The sequence below is a fragment of the Mytilus trossulus genome, chromosome 14 (genome assembly GCF_036588685.1).
Source record: "Mytilus trossulus isolate FHL-02 chromosome 14, PNRI_Mtr1.1.1.hap1, whole genome shotgun sequence".
Lineage (NCBI taxonomy): Eukaryota > Metazoa > Mollusca > Bivalvia > Mytilida > Mytilidae > Mytilus > Mytilus trossulus.
This window is the reverse complement of record NC_086386.1, coordinates 71,511,651-71,538,747: the sequence shown is the minus strand read 5'-3', so window position 1 is coordinate 71,538,747 and position 27,097 is coordinate 71,511,651. Positions and strand designations below refer to the sequence as shown.

The 27,097-nt window shown below is 31.7% G+C and overlaps 2 protein-coding genes across 2 annotated transcripts; one reads left to right on the top strand and one right to left on the bottom strand.

Annotated features, from left to right (window-relative positions):
* Positions 1-1,743: 1,743 nt before the first annotated feature.
* On the bottom strand, positions 1,744-8,076 carry LOC134697307 (uncharacterized). The gene is made up of 5 exons (XM_063559498.1): positions 8,002-8,076; positions 6,848-7,039; positions 5,002-5,192; positions 2,551-2,773; positions 1,744-1,869 (listed from the first exon to the last, which is right to left on the bottom strand). Exons 1-4 carry the CDS (start codon positions 8,061-8,063, stop codon positions 2,559-2,561), a joined length of 660 nt encoding a protein of 219 aa, XP_063415568.1. The 5' UTR covers positions 8,064-8,076; the 3' UTR covers positions 1,744-1,869; positions 2,551-2,558.
* Positions 8,077-10,158: 2,082 nt separating this feature from the next.
* On the top strand, positions 10,159-19,877 carry LOC134695831 (fibrinogen-like protein A). Its single transcript, XM_063557261.1, has 5 exons — positions 10,159-10,466; positions 12,409-12,533; positions 14,263-14,362; positions 15,066-15,239; positions 17,822-19,877. The coding sequence occupies exons 1-5, from the start codon at positions 10,178-10,180 to the stop codon at positions 18,100-18,102; spliced, it is 969 nt and encodes a 322-aa protein (XP_063413331.1). The 5' UTR covers positions 10,159-10,177; the 3' UTR covers positions 18,103-19,877.
* Positions 19,878-27,097: the final 7,220 nt, after the last annotated feature.

Here is a 27,097-nt window from a genome sequence, read left to right as displayed (position 1 = left end):
AAAGGTGACCTTGAGAAATTTAAAAAAACCTACTCCCTATTCAATATGGCCGAACTAAAGTGACGTGCCCTATTGACGACTATCGTTGGTTGCTCATCCCGGGAACATAGAAAACTGTATAATTCATACATCCGATGTATTCCACCTTGAACCTTTATCAATTAGCGAAAGGTTTTACATTGTGTATTATGATTTATTATATTCCTAAATTTGAGAACACTTCCGAATACAAACAATAAAGCTTGAAATGGATAAAAGATACCGGCAAGAGCACACTTTATTCCAATCTGTCACGGATGTTCACTACACTTTTATTTTGCATTATGTCAGTTATTCCGAATCATTAATTCTATCAATCATTTTTTTAAAGGAAAAACAATGTTAATTGTAGATGTATGAAAATTTAGAGTTTACCATTTTCTGTCAAATTTTCAATCAATTATACTTTTTTATATTCTATTAATCTATAACAGTCTTTTGAAAACATGACCGTACGGTGACCTATGGCTGTTTATGTTTTTGTCATTTTGGTCTTTTATGGATAATTGTCTCCTTGGCAATCATACCACATCTTCTTTTTATACTACTTTTAAACAGAGAGGATAACCTTCTAAATATCAATTGTTATGAGATCGAACCGGTCGTTATGGTTCTCGTTTTAATTGTTTTAAATTTGATGTATATGTGACTTTTCTAGATTACTATGGCTTATTCATGTTATTATTTTGTCTTGATATTGGTGGCGGTTAGTAAATTATATTTGATAACATGTATACACTTTAGTCACTAACGGGTATTTGTCACATAGAAAAACATAACATATCTGTTGAGGTTTATAATAAACAATATTATAAAGTAAGGGGGAACAATCAAACAAGCCAAATCTAATTTATAAATGCTCATGAAGGTTTTGAAATTCTTGTTCAAATTCGCAATACCAAACATGCTAAACAACTGATAAATAGACCGGAAAAATCTATTGCACCTTTTCAAAAAAGTACAATTGAAACATTAGTATTTGAATATGACGACAGTAGGTGTGTATAATCGATAAGAGTATGGATCCGGAAGCGTTATCAGATAAACATTTGTATAGCTATTTATAGCATTTATTAATCGGGTTTTGTATGGAGAGGATTTGTCATGTATCCCAAGATAAAGTTGTCACATAATGACCTATCTGTTTATTTGATTTTTTCATTACAATTCTTTTCTCTAATAAAAGGTGACTTGATATAAATCAGTAGTAAAAAAACTACCAATGATATGCATGGTCTTAAAAAGATAAACTGCAATGTAGTACCATGTGATAATGTCAAAATATTACATGACAATAGTAGGCTCCAAGTCGTCACTTATCTTTGCAGTTCGAATAAGAAAATAATAAATACAATGATATGCGAGATATATGGAGATGCGGTTTGAGTGCCAAAGAAACATCTATCCATCAAAGTCACAATTTGTAAAAGTAAACTATTCTAAATGAAAGTACGGTCTTTAAATCGGTGCTTAGACTCAACATCAAGCTATAAAGAGTCTCAAATATTGCCAGTGTAGAACCATTCAAACGGGAAAACCAACAATCTACTAGTGTATAAGAAAACGAGAAAGGCGTATGTACCACATAAATAAACATGAGTTGGGTTTGTGACTTTGGGAAGACACCGATGTACATGATTAGGTTGAAATCTCGGACCGTTTACTCTCTATCAGAATACAAAATGAGTATTTATTGAGCATGCATTAGTCTAGAACATATGATACGATAAAATATGATGAAATTATGAACTACAGTTATTCATTGTGCGTCTCAAATGAACTAATTGGTACTATCGTCAACTTTCATTCTATAGGTCAAGTTTGCGAATTCTGAAACAGAAAACAAAAAATTATAATTTAATTCAAAGTTTTCTTCTTCTTAAAAACGTTGAGTTACATTTAAGGAGAGATGCCAAACCCTGCAGGTTTATATCATTACTAGTAATATACTATATTTTTCTTTACTTGTTTTCTTGTGTCTTTTTTTAATGTCGGGAAATTTAACTTAATTATTTGTCATTAAAGTTAGTTTTAAATACATAGGTTTGGATTAACAACTGTTAGCAAAATACCTAAAGCACTTAAAAATATTTATAATGACAATTGTTATGATTACGACAGCAATCTGACAGTGGTTACACTTTTGTGAGGATTTATACAAAAGAATTGTAGTAATTTGCCGGTTAATATTTTAAAATCAGAAAAAAATGTTTATTACATAATTATCTATTTCTTTACTCAACGACATACTCGAAAAAGTAACAATTAAAGCAATATACATGCATCCCAAGATAATGTTTACTGATGCAATGATCTCGCTGAGTCAACTTTTCTTAGTAAATTGCATGTATATCCGTAGTGTTACAGTATAGTCATGGATTTTAATAGGATTTGTCAATCAATATCCTTTCAGGTAGTGTGTGATGTCCTTTATATAACCGATCTTGCTATTTTCTTATTTTCACTCATCGACACACTGTTTCATTACCTACTCATTGATATAAACCTTACCCGAGTCTTTACAATGGTAGTGGAGTTATTGATAAGTTCGGTCGTTGACATGTATAGTCAGTTGGTGCAGATAGTTGGTGACTAGATTGGTCAGAAGCAATACATTCTGAGTAAGATGGTGGTAGATCATTTAGCATGAAACCTTGTGCAGCATTTCCGTTGTTAGCTAAACTGTCATTCGCATTATTATTTGTCCAGTTAACCTGTGTTTCTGTTTCTCTTACTAATAATTAAACAAAATAGATTAGTACATATTCCGTATGAAATATTGATTTCACTTTCAACGGAAGAAACTCTTTTTTTCATATTGAATTCTATCACAATTGACAATTTTGATTTTCTTTGAAATATTTGGCGCTAAATATTTATATTTTCTCTATGCATTAGACTGGTCATCATACAGCCTTAATATGACAGCGAGAGATGTAAAATCGAGGACTAGTTACATCCAATTATAGGTTCAACATGATTACTTGCAACGTGTAAATCAGACGACTGTATTTTAAAATATTTCCCTATTCTATTCCAGTCTATTAAAGGTCGTTTGTTTCTGTGAGCCTGGTTAATCGAGAAATAGATAGATACCGTTTGGATAGAAAAAAACCAAAGTAAAGTAAGGTCCTTTTGATTGTTATTTTTCTATTGCATATACACTTTCATATGGTATTTATGGAGTTTGAACATGAATGACTGTAAATTACATGTAAAGCCCTGATTCCTTTCACTGATTTGGCTATAGTTTTTGGACCTTTTGGATTATAGCTCTTCATCGTTTGTATAAGCTTTGGTTTTAAATATTTTGGCCACGAGCATCACTGAAGAGACATGTATTGTCGAAATGCGCATCTGGTTCAAGAAAATTGGTACCATTAATTTTATAACTGAAAACTTAAGAGGACTTTTGTTTGTCATTTTTTCGCCACTGCATGCTTGACAATTAAAGTCATTGTTTTGTATCTGAACTGTGAAAAATGTATAGGTTACAACACATCAGAAGGTATCCTGTTAGTTTGTTAGTTATAGAACATTTTAAAATATTTTTATTCTCATAATTACGTGCATGAATAATCTTTTTATTTTTGCAATCAGAATCGCGTCAAACTTGCATTCTTTATTATTATTTAAAGATAGATATATTATAAGTTGGGATGTCAAATCGGTGAAGATTAACTAATCGATAACTCGTTGCATTCACCGAGTGATACTGGAGTACTCGCTCGGAGAAATATTTACAAAATGGATACACAAGATTATACCAATTGTATGTATTGCATGGCGTTGTCTTATGATCGTAACACACTCAACTGTATTACCTAAACTCGATGATAGTCCATGGAATTGTATGCCGTATGATAATAAATATCTTGTTTACTACATGTACTTATTATGTAAACTGGTAAAACTCTAAACAAGCAATTAATTAATATCTATAGCAATTTATTACGACAGAGAGGTGGGTGAGTGACACAGATAAGGTAAAATTATAAGCCTTGGAAACATGATATTGTTCCCCGAGGGTATCACCAGCCAAGTAGTAGGCACTTCTGTGTTGACTTGATTATCATTGATATGTTCATAATCATAAATTAAATGTTTTCAAAACTTGGCATTCGGAAAAACTAAAGGAATAGATTGCCTTAGCTGTATTTAGCAAAATGTTTAGGAATTTTCTATCCTCAATGCTCTTCAACTTCGTACTTGTTTTGCCTTTAAACATTTTTTTATTCGATCATCACTGATGAGTTTTTGGTAGATGAAACGCGCCTTTTGCCTAAATATAAAATGTAAATCCTGGTATCTATGATCACGGAGGATGAGTTTATTTGTTCATATATTATACATATATCTCTGTTTAAACTTATAAAATATCAACATTCTTATATGAAACTGATTAGTCTAGTAGCATTTGTAAATATATACCTGATACTACCGAGTACTCGTTTACATCATTAATCATCAGTAAATGCTATATGAGGGTCAATGAGACAGCTTTTCATCAAAGTCACAACATTTAAAACCGTTAAAGGTCAACATGTTCAACACAAAGCCTTGACATATACCATGCAGCAAGCCATTTAGGTCCCACAAATGACTAATTAAAAACTGTTTAGACCAGAAAAAATGTACATTAGCATGTAAATGGTAAGGGTTGAGATCTTGAAAAACAAGTTTAACCCCGCTGCATTTTTGTGCTTTTTAGCCATGTATGATTTTTTATTTAGTTTTTTGTGTATATTTCGGAGTTCAGTATGAGGTCGATTATCACTGAACTAAGCATATTTGTTTGGTGTCCAGCTAATGGACGTCTCCGAGTGCAGGAGATTCTTGCTGCATTGAAGACCCATTGGTGGACTTTGGTTGTTGTCTGCTATATGGCCGGGTTTTTGTCTCTTTGATATATCCCCCATTCACATTCTGAATTTTATTTCAGACATATCTCCTAAAACATACTTCCTCTAATGTATACCGGATTCCCTCTGAGATGTCCGGAATTCCTACTTATCTGCTCATTGGCAGCATTGAATAGGGCATTTCGTCTTTGTTCATCACGTCTTTTTGAATGCTTTATAACAATAAAAGTTAGGATAACAACTAGCACAACCAAAGATCCGGAGACTGCAAAAATACTGATAAAAGCGATTCTGTAAATTAAATAAAAAATATATTGTTATGTCCATTTTTAATATAGCTTGAATCTGTATCAAACCTTACATAGAAACCTTACAAATTTTCAAATGTTGTTCAAGATCATTAGTGAATAATCCAAAAAAGCAAGGAGTATAGGGAGACGGTTGAGATCTCAGGAATTTTTTTTAACCCCGATGCATGTTTGCTTCTATCCAATGAAGCATCTGACCTCTGTAAGTCTTCTGCACTATTTTATTTTATTTTTTTTTATTTTTTACACAAAACACATTATTGCTTAGAAGACAGCTGAAGCACGCTTCCGGTACGGAATGTTCCCTTTGAATAGGAAGACACATTAACTGCCTGCTGCTGGTTTGCACTCTTTGGTAGAAGTGTTGTCTCTTTAACATGTTCCCTATTTTCATTCTCAATTTTAAATGAAAAAAAAATACGATTGCAGCAGATTTTAAAAAACTGACATAAATGCTTCTCATGCGAAATACCTTTATATTTTCAGAATTAAGTTTAGCTAAGGAAGACTGAGACTGTGATAAATCAATTATCTTAAAAGGGTTCTGCCTACTTCTGCTTTTACTGCAAAGGGTCTTATCGATGTCTAGCAAAAATATGCAAAAGGTCTGTTTTTTTTTAATATAAATTATGTAAAAAATAAAATCACAGAAATTCTGAAATACTGAAATTCAAGAAGGAGATTCATTAATCAAGATAAATGATTTCTCACAGTCTGTCTTGTTCAGATGCAAATGGCAAAATCAAAAGCTCAAACGAATGAGTAATAACTCTCACATTGCTATATCGAACGCATCAATCCCATTGAAATAGATAAAAGAACGATAAACAAATATAGATAGGTCGGCCTCATATCTTGAACTACATCTAGAAATTGACAATGAGGGTCGATTGAAAACAAAACTTTACGACAAAAGGGATGATTTAAGCTTTCCAATTGTTAACCTTCCATTTTTATGTAGCAACATTCCAGAAGCAACTGCATACGGTGTATACATCTCCCACGTGATACGATATTCCCGTGCTTGGATTTCATATCATGATTTTCTTGATAAAGGGTTGTTGCTCACACGGAACCTATTACATCAAGAGTTCCAAATGTTGAAGGTGAAATCATCTCTTCGTAAATTTTACCAACACCATGATGAGTTTGCTGACAATTACGGAATAACCGTTTCACCAATGATATCGGATATGTTCCGTACGTCATAACTGCAATCCCCTTCCCTTTTATTAATGTGAACTACCGAATTAGACTAATTACCGGATTTGTAATCTCATAAGCAACACGATGGGTGCAACATGTGGATCAGGATCTGCTTTCTCTTCCGAAGCACCCGAGATCATCCCTAGTTTTGTTGGGATTCGTTTTGTTTATTCATTACTTTTTTATGTTTTGTATTGTGTACTATTGTTTGTCTGTTTATCCATTTCATTCTTGGCTATGGCGTTATCAGTTTATTTTCGATTTTTGAGTTTGACTGTCTCTCTGGTATCTTGCGTCCCCCTTTTTGCCACCTTTTTATGTTGAAAATGGTTGCTTAGCTAACGTAACCACTTGTATGACAGTTGGATCACATTCCATTATATTAACAACGATGTGTCAACAAAACAAAAAAACATATGTGAAATGACTTACTTAGAAGGTTTACTGGTAGTAGTAAGATATTGGTCATCGTAATCATATGTTGTGTGTTTTGGATAAGCAGTAAATGGTCTATAGGTAAAATATCTTTGAGTCGTTGACGACACACGTCTTGTAGGACGATGTGTAGTTGTTGTAGTCAAGCTTCCTGTAGAACGCTTTGTGGGTGGCACCATCAGGACTGTTCTGTATGACAAAAAATAAATAAAAATTAGCCCCAAATTAGTTTCAAGTAAATATACCGATCATTTAATTTTTGTATCGTAATTACTTATGATCTTAAATGCAAAATTATTATGAAGCTAGCTGCACATATTTAAGACTGTCGAGAATGTGTCAAGGCATATTCAGACATTATTTAGAAGTCAAGAACACGTGAAGACTGATCGAGATAAATTAAAGAAGTCAATAATTGGTCGAGACTATTCCAAACTTTTATCAGATGAAACAGGAAGTATCGAGAATTTTTTACACAATGTAAAGACTGAAAAAACAGAAATCTTATTAGACAAATTCATACTATGTTAAGAGTTTTTTATAAAATATTCAGACAGATAAAGAATGTCGAGTAAAAATTTATGCAAATTCAGACAAAAACTGGTCTTTTCAGACTTTTTGACTTTTGTAGTGTTCTAATTTGTGTCGTGTGTACTATTATTTGTCTAAGTGCCTTTTTCCATTAAAGACAAACAGACAAACAATAGTACAGAACACACAACATAGAAAACAATAGACTAAGCAACAATCCTGGTAAATAGTCTAATTCGGTAGGTCACACTCGTGAAAAGGGAAAGGGTATTGTAGGTACGACAGAAGGAACATATCCGATATCATCTGTGAAACGGTTATTCAACAACGGTCAACCAACTCGTGACGAGTTTCGTAAAATTTACGAAGGGATGATGTCAACTTCACCATTCGGAACTCTCGGTTTAATGTTGCCTTTATTTAATAGTTTTCTTGTGAGTAGTAATTCTGCTAAGGAAATTATGATAGAAAATACAAGCCCGGGAACATTGTATCAATTCAGAGATATATACTCCCTATACAGGCGCCTCTGCAATGTTCCAACATAGAAATGGAAAGTTCACAATTGGGAAGCTGAAGTTATCTCTTTTGTCGTAAAAATAATATAATAAGATACTTACTGTGCAGTAGCTTCACATTTGTGGTATGTGACATCACTGACACAATACCACGTGCTATTCATTTTACAACATGTATCACACCAATTAATTCCAAAAGAATTCCAGGCAGGTGAGTCCACATCGCATGGACCAAGGCATTCAGTGTTGATATATATTGTTTTTTCACATACCTCGGCTAGAATTAGATTAAAAAGTGCACCCACTAATTAGATCTCGTTTAAAAAGATCATCCCGAAATAAAAAATCATACATCGGAATGACAGGCGACGAAATAACGGTATTTGACGTATCCAAACATGTACTGCTGTTTTGTGTTAAAAACAAATCGAAAACCGAATATAGTTTGTGTCTTCTAATTGATTTGGTTTATTTGTTGGTGTCTACTTTTGCTTTGTCTAAAATAAATCAGCAATATGGTTAAAAAGGTAGCAACAAGTTATTAATTTTATTCAACTAAAATTTACTTTTTTATAAAAGCAATGATGAATAAAAACTATAAACTAAAGATTTTATTGGAAATATATCAACACATACGTGTATTCAAATCAGTCGTTGAATTATTTATCTTCTTATACATTTTCAATATATCTTTTTATCTAACACATAAATAGCTGTTAAATGATGCAAGTACCTACCTTCAATGTTGTAAAATAATACCAATAAAATTAATTTATCAAAGACACACAGTTTCATTTTAAGAAATTGGTTTTGTTTTCTGAGTCAGCTCAGGTGTGAACGTCCGTATTAATGAACAGTTTTATCTGATGTTAAAATGTAAACAAGGGTGGAATGTCCAAGTGTAATCTTTACAATGTTATAGATCGTATATTGTACTGTGAAAACGAACAATCTTAATAACATGATCTTCCGTTTACGTTTTGTAGGTATTCAATTAAGACAGATTCAACAGCTAAAGAGAAACCATTGCAAGTCTAAAACAAAATTTCGAAATAATCAGGTTTTGTTTACAACTGAGTTCGTTCAGACCAGTTTTTACTGTATTTTTATCAAATCTATATATCGTTTTCTAAAATACCTCATATGACTAGACGACATTCAAATAGGAAATGCAATAATTTGTTTACGTAAATAGATAATAATAATAATAACTTTGTCATATGTGTTACAATAAACCGATATTACAACGTTAAAGCAATAATAACATGTACACCCTACTATTCATTAAGCAGTAGAAATTAAAACAAAAAATGTTAAATTGGTTTGATTTATGAAACTGAAGTAATTGGTCTTCTAGCTCTCTGTGTGTTTTATCATATTGTTGCGGAATTTATATTTTTTTCGGGAGTAAGAAGACTTTGCATATAACTTCTCTTTGAACATTTGATAGAAAGCTGTCAATTAAATGGAATTGTATGCGACTGTCATACAAGTGAGGGGTTTAGCTAGCTATAAAACCAGGTTCAATCCACCATTTTCTACATACGAATATGTCTGTATCAATCTCAGGAATATGACTGTTGTTATCCGTTCGTTTGATATGTTTTAGATTTTGAATTTTTCATTTGAGGGTTTTCCCTTCTAAATTTTTCCTTGAAGGGCAGTATAGTTGTGGTGTTACTTTTTCACTATATTTTATTGTCGTCTTGATTCTCTGTCAGTTGTTTGACTTTGCCTTTTATATTACTTTGCTTTTGTACCACTAAAATATTTTCAGACACACAATTCTATTCATCCTATACACATCGACGAAAAACTTATCGGTACGGCATAGACATCTTGTTTTAATTAAAACATCTAAATTTCCTAGTGAATGTACAGCTAGTTTGCGTCAGAAACCAGACACATCTTAATGTTGAATAACACAATCGTGCAGGATCCAACAACATCTTTAATATAAAACGTGATACAAAGCGCAGCATTAACGTATAAATACTAAGCAGTATAATGGTGATTCATTAAGTTAAGTCATGAATTCAGTAATGAAATTATTTCAAATTATATATTATAATTCTGTTTTATAACTGGACATATTTTATTTTAAAATGAACATTATTTGTCATTATCTATTTAAGTAGTTGAATAGTAATTTACTGTCATTTCAACAAGTGGAATTTCCACATTTGTTCTGTGTTAAATACAACATTTAAACGGATCGTTCATTGTCATTTCGTCTCATTTAGTTATCGACAACCATACTTGAGATTCATAGACAATCATGACTTTTGGGATAATAAGTCCAATATTTTGTGTTTTTGTGTTATTTCTGTGTACGGCACTGTGTAATCCACTGGTTTCCCTGTCGCTACTTGATGAAACGAAAGCTCCGCTTGTAGTCGATCTAGACATGTCAAACATTGAATCTTACATCGATACCAAAATAGATGAACTAGAAAACAAATTAAATGAAACATTGTGGAAGAAGGTTAATACATTGATATCAAATGACAAAGACTACAACAAGAAAATTAACGAGTTGGAAAACAAAATTCAAACTTCAAGAAAACGTAAGTGGTGCATGTTCTTTATGTTGTTCAACAATGTTCAAGATGCAAAAAACATATTTCATATATTTTTTTTTATTATTTTCAAAGTGAAATTCTTAAAAGATATGCATGTATTATAAGAAAAAAAAAGACTGACTCAAAGTGTCAGCCGTAAACAAGTCACATAAATGTATATTACCATAACCACTCACATTAGTTGTATATTAAACAATTTTGTTCACGAATTTATCTTGTAAGTTTTATAAATTCTGTTTTCAGCTGTATTTAAACAATGCTATTAAGAAACCGACTGAGGTGATATATTGTACATTAACATTAAAGATACCACCGTGACTACACTAAATACGTATCTCAACAATAAGATGTAAGACCCTTAAAAAAATGTTAAAAAATTACAAATACCGTTTACTTAATCAAAGCACGGTAATTCCATAACATATTAAGCAGATAAGCAAATGAATATAAATATTATAGCATTAACAATGTAAACGGCGATTAATATATGTACTTTCTTATCATCTATATTCGTATGACGTACCAGTTAAATACACACAACACTTCCAAAAAAAGGTAAAAACAAATAAAAAAATATCGAACTATGAATTTCAAAATGGAAAATTCCTTGTCAAATGGCAAAACCAAAAGCAAAAACATATCAAACGAATGGATCGCAACTGTCCTATTCCTGACTCCGCGTTAGAATAGGCATTATTCTACAGTAGAAAGTTTTGAATAAACCTGGTTACAAAGCTACATCGAGCTATATCTCTCATTTGTTTGCAAGTAGCATAGAATTTTATTACATTGACAGCAATATATGTACAAATTAAACAGACATAATAGGTGAACAAAATGTACAGCAGTAACCATTATGTTTTAATCTCAATCACTATAAACACAAACAAATATGTCAAGAACGAAAAACAAAAGAAAGCATATGAGCGGTGCATATTTTTTGTAACTTTTCGAAAACCAAATTATTTATTTAACATAAATAACTTTGAACTTAAGGTAACTCGTGTATATTTTATCTATGGCTGTTCAATCAAATCATCCCTTCTCTTTATCTATTACCTCGTTTATATAGATTAATTTGAATTTAAGGTGCAAATATGTGAATAATTTCTTCCCCTAGATATTATTAGATGTACATAAATAGGATTGACATATAAGTATAGAATTGATGAAGCATTGGAGTTATCCTCAATCTTAATCTATTATTAAATATACACACATAACATTGAATTAAAAATAGATATGTTGTGAAGACTTTAATCATCCCCGCTCCTAATCTATTACGAAATATACACACAAAACCTTGACTGGAATGGGCATGCATATTTTACGTAGATTTAGATCACATTGATTACTAACTAATTGTTTAACTTTTACAGTTGTTTTTTTTTACAAAAGTCCAAATTTAATGAAGTTTTTGGATCATTCATTCTACTAAGTATACCTGTAAAACATGCATATGCATTTATTAAACTTCGCATCACAAGGAAATCAACATGTTTATAATTATACACACTATTTTGTGTTACTGATTTCTTAACTGATGACTAACTTATAATTATATTGCATAAAAACCTAAAAACTCAGTCAGAAGCGCTCATTTAGATTGTAACATCGTCTGAAAATTTCTTAAAAACAAAGATATTACTTCGTGTTCAATCTTTCAGTAAATTTTCTGAAAAGTATTTTATATTTTTTTTGTAAGGGCCGGTCAGAAAAAAATGACTGTTTCAAACTGTCTAACTTAAGTTAAGATTTAAAATCAAAAGGACAATATAAAAGCAGGAGACTTTCTGTTGTTTTCCTCTTGAATGCTTTTTTGTTTGTTTTAGTTTGTTACATGGATTAGTTTCAGCTAAATTGATGCATGACATTTATACAGCGGTATACTACTGTTGCCTTAATTTATAGCATGACTTTGTTTCAGCAAACATTGTTAAAGATTGCTTGGACGTAACAAGAGGATCTAGTGGTGTATACAGGATATATCCACAGGGAGGGACAGGCTACAATGTTTACTGTGATATGGAAACGGACGGTGGAGGATGGCTGGTCAGTTTGTATTAAACTTACTCAATTTTGAAATCCCCAAATTTGGTGATGATACAGATTACATGTTCATTCCTCACTTACAGGGATCTGATAACCTTTAATTTTACTTTCTTTTCTGCGCACGTTTTTTGGATTCTCTGGTTTTTGAAAGACACCATAACATCCTAGAACATTGAAAAACTCATTGACCGACATAATAATCACTTGACCAGAGAGCTGTACGGAGAGTTGTCAAATATTTGTGAACACAGCATGGACGTATGATCCTTACCGAATTTATGAAATGAATTGAAACGTAATAGTTATCCCATGAGGACTTGGTGTGTCATTGTAAGATGTTTTGAATTAGACCAAAAACAATCTACAATTCATAAAATTTAGTTTAATTTAGATCGCCACACAACCATTCCTATACTTTAAATATTACTATATAATGTATACTCCTTATGACCCACGAACACGATGATTAAATATGAAACAATGTCAACTCGCTCCACTGGCCAATGGGTCCATACCAGATTGCCACTTTTTAAACAAAATCGCCCTACTCTTGTTTACCGACTTGCCAAAAAACTAAATTGAACAGTCAGTCTGACAACTTACTTATTTACAAAAAGGTTAAAACCCCACCAAAATGTTACAGAACAAAGGAAAGCACGAAAAACAAAGAAACTCAAGCTGGGGTAATCTGGATTGGGTGATCCGGCTCAAATTCCTCATGGTAGAACAAAGCAGCTGGGATGTAAATATAGTTTAAGACGTTGTCTTTGAGAGTATTTTAAGATCATTATGAATTAATCATCTTCTTAGAAAGAAAAAGGCAGCAATCTAAGGAAAATTTGTTGACACTAAATTTAAAATGGTTGATATCTCGAAAAACAAGCGCAAGGACCCTCCATTTTTTCTGCTTTTTTAGGTTCTTCATTTATTTACTATCAAATATATAACAGACTTGTAAAAAGCTTGTTATTTTGAATGATGTTGGAAGTGTTTTTTCACTTTGACGGGCTTTTCAGACCTCGCACGTCTGGTTTTTTTGAAATAAAGAAGCTGTAATCCATAAAGAATAATACACATAGTCACTGAATGCCAGTTCAGAGTTTATTATAACAAAACCAATGAAGATAATTTGTTCTTCCGAAACTTATTAAAAATGTCCCCTATATTCAGTAAGATTTGGAATATTGTTGACAAATGTCTTACAGACATCCTTTCTGCTACGCGGGTTATTCATTGTGCTCCACATTTTGATGTTATTTCTTAATGGACGGAAAAAAGAGATTTCATATCATTTAATTCTCAATTCTATTTTAAACCCAAGTAAACCATGAAGAAACATAGATGATGTCACGATCACATGCCTTGATTATGTCCAATGGTTAATAAACAAAACAACATCAGCCAATCAGAAGTCGCGTCATATCTAAATTCAAATAATTGTTGATTAATCATTTGAATGAATGAATGAATATTTTATTTGCGAAAGCATAAATGATATGCTATGGGAATACATAAACAAGTATATACATTGTGACAAGACAACAGATAGCAAAGAACGATACATATGATATAATAAAGGTACAATTAATTCACAATACATGATCTGTTTTTCCAAGCATATTTCAGATAGAAACACAGTTTAATTGTGATTGATTTTGATTTTGCTTGAAGTAAATGAAAAAGTTTAAAATTATTTGACAACAATAATATTTTGACTTTCTTCTTCAAGGTTGTTCAAAAACGCTTTAACGGAGACGTTAATTTTGGAGACAAACTTTGGGACGATTACAAAAATGGATTCGGTGATGTTGCACAAGAGCATTGGCTAGGTTAGTATAACTATCGATATTGTTCTTTGCGATTTTCTTAGAATATTGATTTTCTTCATTTATCAATAGATCTACTGTTTACTTCGCAAGAACCGATATCTGTAACAAACTTAGAAATGAAGCATTTTTGTTTCGACTTTTGAAAAATAAAAAAAATGAAACTAATTATTGGCTAATTTGCGTTGTCAGAAAAATTTGCACACAGATATATGTATTATATATACGAATGCGAGTTCTTATTCTATTCTATTCTACCATATAGTGACCGTCTTCAACAAATTGAAGATTATTGCGATACTTAGTCGCATTAATCGAATTTATTATAAACCATCCAATTATTTCTGAAATTACAGTAACTGTCTATCCCCATAATTTGACTTCCTCACTCTGTTAAACAAGTTCGAATTGAAATTTACACAATGCATTGTGAGTGAGACCCCAAAACGCGTATCCTATTTTCAATTCTTACTACACATTTGTCCTTCTATTTTTTATTATTAAACAACAACGGAACGTATTTGGGGTGCTGATTCGATTTTGCATAGTTTGCGTTGTGTTGAATGTTATTTTGTTATGACAAGATGAATATATCAATACAAGGATTTACTTTTTTCTTCCTCTTTCTGGTTCTTCATGTTGTTTTTTTATTCTCCATTCCTTCCTAAATGACGATAGGTATATACAACCCTTCTAACAATTTCAGGTAACGAACGTTTACATCACTTGACCTCTAATGATCAATATGAACTGCGGGTCGACTTAGTTCATGATGAAATGAAACATAGATTTACAGTTTTTGCAAAATATAAAGAGTTTTTAGTTGGTAATGAAGATTCAAAGTATGCTTTAACTATTGGAAACTTCACTGGAAATAAAGGTATGTATATATATATATATATATTATAATTTATAAAGTAGATAACACTGCATCGTTGAGTTTTGTAGATATATCCATAATTAATTACTTAGATAACACCGAATCGTTCCATTGTGTTCACACATGTGGCAATAAGAAATCCAATGATATCAAAGCTAGATTTTCAAAAACAACTGATTTTTAGAGAATTGAAATGTATGAAAAAATATATTGTAAAAAATAATTTTGCTTCAGACATGTAGGGATACACGGACTCCGGGTGTGATAAGAAGCTGAAGTACAATGGTCACGCTGAAGTGCGATGTTCTTGTTACTGCATTTTGATGTTTTTTCATCCCGTTTGTTCAATGTAAAGTTTTCAAATACAGCGTTATCATATTAAATGGCTCCGTGTTGAAGACCATACTTTGACATATAACGGTTTACTTTAACAAATTTTGACTGTGACGGTGAGTCGTCTCAATAGCACTTAAACCACACTCTTTTTTCTAAAAAAGCAGGATATTCAGAGATTGTAAATGCAGGTTTAATTCGTACAATGGATAAAACACATAATGAAACAACTAATTCAAATCAGTTTTGAGCATAAGAAGTTGGGGAAACAAACTTATATCACACTAAGTCAACCAAATGATGACCATAGGGGAACAGGCGACTATAAATCAACATTAGTCTGCAGATTGGGTAATTAATTTTTGGGGAAGCATGCCATGCATATTTCATACAGAAAACGTCCTGCAATTGGTTAGGCCAAAATCAACTTGAATTGTTCAAACTTGGTTTATTTTTCAATGTATGATACTAAGTAGAGATGCAGCTTATCATCGACCCCCGATTTTATTTTTACAGAAAAAGCGTATTGTTTTACTATATTATATGAGTCAAGCAAAAATGCACGTGTAGTTTTCATTTCTTAAAACCTTATATGATAACAGATAAATAGACAAATAATCATTGTGAGCATTTCTCTGCTGACAGGACAAACAAAAAGTTGCTTATACATTTGAAAAAAAACCATATGTCCTGATAAGTAAGTAATTGATATGTCCATATGAGACCGTTGCACTTCAGAGTACCCACCAACCCACTTTACCGTATCTAACAACAAGTACCATCACAATGTTACAATAGCACTTCAGTGTGTTAACCAACGCACTTCAGCGTATTTCGCAACACGTACCGTCACAATGTTACAATAGCACTTCAGTGTAATAACCAACGCACTTCAGCGTATTTCGCAACACGTACCGTCACAATATTACAATCGCGCTTCAGTGTGTTAACCAACGCACTTCAGCGTGAAGCATTGTACGTCTTGAAGAGTGGTTTAATGCGTCGTTTACAGTGTAAGGCGATTTAGTGCTACAATATCATAGTAGTATGCGTTCAAATCCAGACGAGAGAACAACATAAATTTTAAGCGAACGTAAATTAGAAGAATTAACATTGTTGGGCTTATGTGTATTACTGAGACACCTTTACGACGAAATTATTTTTAACATGCATGCGTGTAAAACTGTTTTTATCAAAGGCAATCATAGGTTTGAAAATTGTTTTCAATTCAAACTTGTTTGTATTTATTTTGATTAGACTTGTATTATATTTTACCATTCGGTTTATAATCCGTTAATTCTACCTCTTCTACTCTTTTAAATGTAAGAGTGTTTTCTAAATTGAGGTAAATCAAATGGCCATCCAAATGCTGTTTTAATCCCTGACATCACGTAAGAGACATTCATTGTCGTAATCCGGAGGGCATGTATATAGTAAGCAAATTATCTATAATTGTGGTTTACCATTTTTGCCGCAATTTTTTGGTTTTCTGTTTGGTATCAGATAAAAAAGATCCATTTGTTTAACATCTTTTGATCAATGTATTAGACAGTTGTCAATGGCAGTAAGGAGGGTAAACCCATCAATTGTCAGACCTGTTAGTCAAATTCGTTTTGTCAAATTGTACCTTTTCAATTTTGTGGTCTTTTTGAAAATGTTGTTCGTGCTGTATTTAGACCCCTCTAGATATTTGTTTTACATGCACATGTATAAAAATTGCGTTTTTTATCCAACCCTTAGATAAGTTTAAATGTTGTTTTCAATATTCAGACCTATATAATGATGTTTATAGTTAATTATCATATTAACAATGTATGATGTTTTTGTTCTTCTATCGCCTTGATTCAAACTTATGCTTCTGAAATATTGTGGCATCTATCGCATTGCACTGTGACCGACGCACGAGTCCACTCGATCAATTAGGATCTCGCAGAAATGAATATAGCTATGATTATATTGAGTATATCACGAAAAATAAATAGGATAAATTAGACAAAAAGTAAACAATAACGTGAATATTCATCAACCTCATTGATAAATTACGGTACACAAAACACACCTCAAAAACTAAAGACGGAGGAAACAGAACCCAACCATAAACTAACGGTGATTTCCAATGTTCATGACATAACCGGACAGTGCTTCATGTGGTACCCATCACCACAGTTAACTTATAGTATAATTTTTGCGATTATTATCTTTGACAACCTATTTACTCATTTTTCGTATTTTTATTTTATATTTTCTAGTGCCGGCAATAATAACACTGAATGGTCTTCAAGACCTTTTTGAAAGACAAACAAAGTTTACAACTCCAGACATGAACAACATTGATAACAATTCTGAAAATTGTGCTGAATTTGAATCCCTCGACGAAGGGAAACGGGGAGGATGGTGGTTTCTTCCCAAATGTGAAACTTCATATTTGAATGGTCCATACCGAAACGGTATGCTATGGTCCTATATGAATTTTTACAATAGACATACGTGGTTTATGAGAGAAAGCAGAATGATGATCCGACGCTTGTGATCAGTAGATAATGAATTGTTTTAATTTAGCGGAATATACTGAATATTTTGAGAATAGTTGCTTGTCATGTTTTGGAATTTTTGTTTTATCCATCTGAAAGCCTTCGAAACTGTGTCCATCGACCCCCATTTAAAAAATCTTGTATATGTAGTATTATAAGCCATCTATTTTGTTATACTTTTTGATAACTTTAACTTGCTTATGATAAAGTAAAAGATCAAATGACAAAAATCTCCCGCCAATTTTTTTCTACCTATTTTCGTATAAAACCGTCTGTGACGTAACATAATTTAGTGGTATTACACCTAAATAAGACATTACTGTTAAATTAACTGAATGTGACTTTATTCCTTAGTATTACTTGTAATTGCATGCATTTCCGTCAAGTTTAATACTAAATAGTTCAATAGTTTGAGAAAAAATCTAGTACAATAAAAGATGACATCAACAGCCATTCGAGCTAAATTTCCTCGACAAATCCAAACCAAGCCCTAAAAGTCTAGAATATAGTGTGGAATAATAAATACTCAAATATTTATCTCATCTGCCTAGAAACAATGGAATTAGACACACATGATGATTATAGGAAGATAAATACCACTAATTGACCACTTTGTCTCCCTAATAGAGTCTCTTTTGGTTAATGTATGCCTTTCAGTTCCTCAAAATTTCAACTTTTCAGGCCTATAAATACAAACATTGGGGTTAGTTTCATTCCTTTATGATAGAAATGTTATAAGAAATGAGTAATTGGAGTATTTTAGCAGAATGAGCAATCCGCATAAAAGTTTACTGTCTCCAATGATGTTTCAATCAATCCTTGCGTGAAAAAAAAAATTACCACGCGTTCCAGAGAGGGACATAAAATGCTTCTCCTTGTAATTTGTTGTTACAGCATCAACTTATAACTATATATTTATTGAATTATTTCTTATTAAAATGTTCTATTATCTTTGCAGAATATAAGAAATCAGGAGACCCCCTAAAAACAACACTTAGTATGGTTATTCTGTAAACTGAATAATCATGGCAGGGTCTTTATTGAAGAAAATTGTTCTCTAAAATATGTTTTGGAGACACAATCAACTCAAAATATTTCATTCTTTGTAATAGTTCACTGACATATCAAAATTATACCACATGAGATTACTCACAAGGTCAAAGGTGCATGTACAGCTTTCGATATTAGGTGTAATATCACCCTTGATTACCATTCTAAGTCGTTGTTAAATTTGCACTTAAAAATATGTGCAGAAATTATCTTTGTGGCAAATAAAGCTATAACTGGCATGAGTAAAGTTTTATCCTGTCCTGTTTTATAGAAATTGCATATAAGAAATAACCTTCACTTGAAGTTGACCAATCAAATGTCTCCCCTCATTTAATCTGTGTACAAGGTTTAGTAACCATGTATTAAATTAGTCAGTCATAGACCAAAAAAAAAACAAAAAAAAAAAATAGGCAAACATGGACGATAAGAGATTACTCGCATTTAATGAAAACTTGTTCAACGTCAATACAACTTTTCAAAAGATCATGTTCTCTTAAATATAAGTATCAACCATTGCATCTTCATTTGAATTAAGCACGCTATTCCTACCCTCAACAATGCTCAAGATATATAAACCCAGTTCCTTGCTAATCTGATATTTCTTTCTGGTTTCACTAAATATGATAAATCACTGTTTGTATCATTTTGTAATGAAGTTCCAATCTTCAGAATGATTAACCCAGTTGTTCTTTTACATGACTGTATGATAAGATTTTCATTCTAATAAAAGCAAAAATATATATTATAAGCTAAGATACTATGGTTATCTTCTTTTATTGTAGTAAACACCTCGATAACTTCACATTGATGGCAATCGATCGGAACTACCGAACCAATATTTGTGGTAGTACCCGAGTAACTGCAGTTGTTTCGAATCGTTTGTCAATAAAATTTTGTCTTGCTCCATTTATACATCATTGTACATTGGTACAATTGAATTCTCGGGAAAATCCAATAAAAATAGTTGATTGTCGAGTTTAAAAGTCAGAGTTCAGAAAATGAACTGCCAGATTTTTTCAGAATACCGACAAAGCTTTATCCTAGACATGTACAACAGTACAAATCTGTATATAATATATCATGTTGAAATGTAGGTATGTAATATATCAGGAAGAAATATAGGTATATAATATAGCAGGTTGAGATGGTGGTATATAATAGATCAGGTTGAGATGTAGGTAAATAATATATCAGGTTGGAATGTTGGTGTATCATACATATGGTTGAAATGTAGGTAAATAATATATCAGGTTGGAATGTTTGTATGTAATATATCAGGTTGAGATGTTAGTATATAATATATTAGGTTGAGATGTTGGTATATAAAATGGCAGTATTCACCTCAGAAACTAACAAAACCTTAAAATAGACTTATTAAGAAGGAACATAGTTACTATACTGTTGTCAGGTCATTCAAGATTGCATATGTTGGCGTTGATATTTGTTCATTTATAGGGTCTTTGCATTGGAACTAAACACATTTATTTAAAGACCAGTTGTTGGCATAACACGGGTTATGTTCTTTGCATAAATTTAATGTTGGTATGATACTAAATCAACCGGAAGGATTGTGTCTGATATTCAGATGATGAAATCATAATTTTTCAATCAGTTTTATTGAAAGCGACTGGAGCTGGCATGTCAGTTAACTGCTAGTAGTCTGTTGTTATTTATATAATATTGTCATTTTGTTTATTTTCTTTGGTTACATCTTCTGACTTCAGACTCGGACTTCTCTTGGACTGAATTTTAATGTGCATATTGTTATGCGTTTACTTTTCTACATTGGCTTGAGGTATATGGGTAGTGTTGATATCTCAACAACATGTAAGTCTTGAAATTCTTGTGGACAATTGGAAGTTGAGTATGGCGTTCATTATCACTGAACTAGTAGAGATTTGTTGAGGGGCCAGCTAAAAGACGCTTCAGGTAGGAATTTCTCGCTACATAGGAGACCTGTTGTTGACCTTCTGCTGTTGTCTTTTCTATAGTCGGGATGCTGTCTCTTTCACACATTCCCCGTTTACCTTCTCAATTTTATATATCAGGCTGAAATGTTTGTATATAATAAATCAGGTTTAAATGTAGATATGTTAGATATCAGGTTGAGATATTGGTATATACTATATCAGGTTGGAATGTTGGTATATCATACATATGGTTGAAATGTAGGTAAATAATATATCAGGTTGGAATGTTGGTATGTAATATATCAGGTTGAAATGTTGGTTTACAATATATCAGGTTGAAATGTTGGTATATAATATATCATGTTGACGTGTTTGTTTATAATGGATCAGGTTGAGATGTTGGTTTAAAATATATCAGGTTGCAATGTTGGTATATAATATATCAGATTGAAATGTTGGTATATAATATATCATGTTGAAATGTCGGTATATAATACATCATGTTGACGTGTTTGTATATATGGGTAGGGTTGAGATGTTGGTATAAAATATATCAGGTTTCAATGTTGGTATATAATATATAAGGTTGAAATGTAGGTATATAAGATATCAGCTTGAAATATTGAAATGATCAAATCCTGAGATGAAACTTTTTTTTTCTTAAGAAATATCAATGTAGTGACTATAAACTCATAGTTATATAGCAGATTTATTGCACCTATTATCACAATATACTTTGTATATGTTTGCTATTGACATCAACAGGTAACTGTTAATTTTGAAAAGATTTTTGTCTGGAAAAAAATGCATTTTAGAAAAAAGAACAGAACGCACAAATAAAACTTCACCTTTTCATTGTTTCCATTTTGTTTCAAAGTTTTAAATTCTCTTATTATATTCACAGAGTGAATCTATCCCCTACTAGATAAAGCAGTATTGTCGTCTGGGATTGTCCTGGTCAGTCGATGGTCAGGAGATTTCAAATGTCAACGACGAGGCAGGTTGGCTTGTATAGTCGTTACAATAGCCGTTAATAGTTTCAGGAATGGTGGTTCGGTTTAGTAAGTTAGCCTGTAGAAGATACACATCATCTAAAGTCTTACATTTAACATTGCTGTGTCTTCCGTGCCAGTAAAGTGACCGGTAAAAGTCTTCAGTTTTTGCTTGCAAGCCAGAACTCGTTTGTTTTTTTGCATCCCTTGCAGGAGGAGGCTTGTTTAAATAATATATCAGATCTCTCCAGCAAGTGTTTGAGGCTAAACAATCTAGTACATGTAGACAGGTACAGATCTTGGATAGTTTTGGATATTGTTCGATTTGCTTGTAGTTTTTGAGGAGAAGGTGTGATAACTTATCAAGTCAGCAACATTGAGACTCTTTTGTTGATCTTCTTGTCCTTGTATTGTACACGTTCTTCTCAGCTGATGTTGTTCGCACGAGAGACAAATTTGTCAATAACATTGATAACGGAAATGTGGAAAGTTCAAACAGAAAACAACCCGCCCTCCCAAAAAAAACAAAAAACACTAGCCGAGGGCCATTAATTTGTCTTCAAAGCAGCGGGAAAATCCAGCATCCGGAGGCAAGATTCATCTGGCCTCTAAACTAAAAAGTGTACTAGATCACTGATATTGAACATAATACAAACCTTCCTAACATATATAAAATCTTCGTCCCTCTTTTATATACATAAATTTTAATTTGAAATCCTTGCTTGGAAACTTACAAAGGCTACAGGCTCCTAAATTGGGATAGGTGCAACAAGGGGATGACTCTTTCTATTTTTTAGACACCTTTTTGTAGTATCTTTGTTGGTGCAAATGCGTTTTATTCCTTATATTTATTTTCCAATGCAAGTGTAGTCTGACAAATACATGTAAAATTCCATTGACGATATAATTATCAATATATTGATGACGAAATAAGAAATATGTTACAAGTACAACATCAAGAAATACATTACCTGCATAATCAATTAACAAATAAAATGTTGCATAATTAGCTTTTATATTTGAATCTATTAAAGTTTTATATCAATATCGTATTGAAATATTTAACTAATACATTAACGAAATTCCACAGTATTTGTTTAACATATTCTACATAAACCTCAGACGAGCATATTTATATTTATAATAAGATATCATATTAAATTTTGTGAAAGAAATGTCCTATTAATGCAAGAACATATCATAGTATTGAACCATAAAGGAAGGAACACAACATGAAACATATGAGTGGTATGTGGTATTTACCATAAATAAACTAAGCCAATACCCATATCATGAATTCGTTGACTTGAACACACCTACCTACTTTGAAGATAAAATATTTATTCTATGTTTTACCGATACCAAACCAATTATAAACACGTTTTTCAGAATCTCAAATTTAACAAATGTTAGTGTAAAAGTTCAGATTGTACCTCTGCTTTTTCCTTAGTCACATATGATAATTCCACGTTCTTCATAGTGACCTAACCATTATCAATAAAACTTCTCGGCGAAATGTGTTATATAAAGGCCGAAATCCATCAACATTGGAACACCACAAAAATACGATTTTAATAAGGATAATGTCATGTAATTAGCTAAAGGAAAAATAAACGTTTACACATTGTCAGAATATGTTTAATCTGTGTGGTCGTTGGTGTTAATCAGAACTTAATCTTTTTATAGATACACACTCTAATCTTTGATTATGTGAAATATTGCTGCGGTGGTCTCTATGACAAATTATTTGTTGATCTCGCAGACAATGCTCCACACAAAATATCATTTGTGTGTGTAAATGTCATTACATGTACATATACTGCTTGGGAACGACAAATGTATCTTTTTATGTTCCTTAACCATGCATATGCAACTTGAGATAAACCTACACGACAATTACCATAAAGATATCATGTGTCTGTGAATTTTTCTTTGGAATTTCAACCAAGAAGACGATCTAGATATTGATTCGTTGTTAAAGACAATGGCATTACCAACTGTACAAACAACGTTAATTCGCAAGGTTTTCCAATATGGTCATTTGTTTTTTTCTAATTAGATTCACACTGATACATTTGTACGTCGTATGTACAAAAAAAGCCCGACAATCAAACTGTTATCTTGATGATTGCTAAATCAAGAATACTTTTCCTTATTCTGAAATCGTTACTTTAAGCTTTGTAAATAAGTGACAAATAAGAAGCAAATGATTTAATATCCCATATACTTGTACATACTATTACAAAAACCAGCCAGAAAATTGAAGATCAACTAGAACGTCTAAAAAATAAGGAAAAATTGTATAAAAATAACTAATAGTATATAAATGCGTATTATTTATATTTTCAGTGTTTTTTGATAAATACATGTAAAATTCCACGAAATAATTATCAATATATTGATGACGAATAAGAAATATGTTACACGAACAACATCAAGAAGTACATAACTTGCATAATCAATTAACAAATAAAATGTTAATAATATGTTATTCATAATGTGCATAATCAAATATTTTAACAAAGAAAAACCAATGTTGTAAAATTAGCTAATCTCAGCAAAGTACTTTGATTTGCTTTTTATTAAGATCTATCGAAAAATTACTTTTTTGAAATTTTTTGACCTCAATGCTCTGAAACTTTGTCCTTGTTTGGCTTCACAACTATTTAATGTGAGCGTCACTGATGAGTCTTATGTAGAGGAAACGCGCGTCTCGCGTATTAAGTAATACTGGTACTTTTGAGTAGTTATCATGGTTATATCAATACCGTAATTGAATAATATATTATTAATAAACAAATTGAAATTCCAAAGTTCATGTAAACCACTTCTTTGAAGAACAATATTCATCTATATTATCATATACCTATACCAAATCAATTATAAGTATAATGTTCAGGTATAAACACATTTTAAGGATCTCAATATTTACGACTTCCAGTGTAAACATCCTGAATATTAAAAAAAAATCCTGCCTGCGCTTTCTCAATGAAATTTTTACAGTGCGTTGTACTACTTTTGGGACAAACTATATCAAAATTATAGAAAACTTCATCGGCTCTAACTCGATATATTGAGACTTTTATGTTTAGGGCGTCTTAAAATCTTTTGACAGCTTCCGAAGTGCTAATTTTAAACTTTTACAACTACGTTTCTTTAAAATTCTTTACCCCTTTTTTTTTACAGTGTAATTTCTTCCCCTACTTGCAATTTGAGGCATTAAACATGGAGAAATAAATTTTGTAGGGACTATATTCGTGAACAACGACAATCAAGAGACGACAATTGTGGTCTCGGACGACAATTGCATACCATATACTGCTTGAAAACGAAATAAGGTCTTAACCATTCACATGAAATTCAAGATATACCTACACGACACTTCACAGGTAGAACAATTAATAAATCATCATGTGTCTTAGTATGTTCCTTTTGGAATTGCAACCAAGACGACGATCTAGATCTGGACTCGTTTTTAACGATAATATAATTACAAAATTATCAGTTCAAACAACGCATATCGCTTGGTCTTCCAATTTAATATTTTATTTTCTGATTTTAGCCCAATTGATGAGTAGTGTGTAAAAAAACGCACGCCTGGCAAACAGTTGATGATTGCTAAATCAATTATTCTATTCCTTATTCTGAAATCTTTACTTCAAGCTTTGTAAATAAGTAGCATATAATATGTAGATAATTTGATGTGTCATTTACTTGTAGATATACGTCTATAAAAGGACAATCTAACAATTAAAGATGTACCGGATCGTCTTGGTTATAAAGGGGACAAAATATATAATAATAAGTAATAATATATATACATATTATTCATATTATCAGAGTACATTGAAAAATACAAGTTAAATTTTGCTGATGAAATAATTAATATATTGATGACGAATAATGAAAGATGTTACACGAACAACATCAAGAATTACATAATTTGCATAATCAATTATATAAACAAATGAACACAGAGCCTACCACCTTTCCGTGTTGTATAATTAGCTTGTATTACAAAAGTACTTTAATAGCTTTATATTTAAATCTATCAAAGTATTATAGCAATATAATAATGCATTATGACAGTATTACATATATGAAATTCCACAGTTTATGAAAATAAACTCATCATAGATACGAGGACTAAATTTTGTTTATACGCCAAACGCGCGTTTCGTCTACAAAAGACTCATCATTGACGCTCGAATCCAAAAAAGTTAAAAAGACCAAATAAGGTACGACGTTGAAGCGCATTGAGGACCAAAATTCCTAAAAGTTTTGCAAAATACAGCTAAGGTAATCTATGAAGGAAGTAGAAAAGCCTTAGTATTTAAAAAAATTGAAACCATACTCTACTTATACATCAAACGAAACATCTTTATATTTATAATAAGATAAAATGAAATTATTTGAATGAAATGTCTTATCAATGCCAGAACAAGTTATTGTATTAAACAAGAACGGAAGAAACACCACAAATACGAATATAACAAGTCGAGAATAATACCATGCAATGAGTTGAAGAAAAAAGCAGACGTTAATATACTGCCAAAATAAATCTGTGAGGTTGTTGATATATATCAGATCTAAATCAGACTATCAAAATTCATCCTCGCCTATCTTTAAATACGCTAAATTTTGCTGTGTTTTCTCTATGACAATTTTATTTTATTGATCTAGCATACAAATCTCCACACTTCATCGTTTGTGTTTGTTAATGACATAACATATACTGCCTGATAATATAACAAGGTCTTAACCATTCATATGCAACTCAAGATATACCTACACGACAATTTCCAAAGGGGAAATTCTGAATAGCCATGGGTCTTTTATGTCCTTTGGAATTTCAACCAAGAGAAATCTGCATCTTGATTCGTTGTAAGCTATAGATACATAAACTACATAACTGTTCATACAAAACAAATTTATATCGCTTGGTCTTCCATTTTGGTTTTTTGATTCGAGCCCCTCTGATGAGTCGTGTGCAAATAAGACGAACGTCTGGCAATCTGTTATGTTGGTTTTACAATTCATAT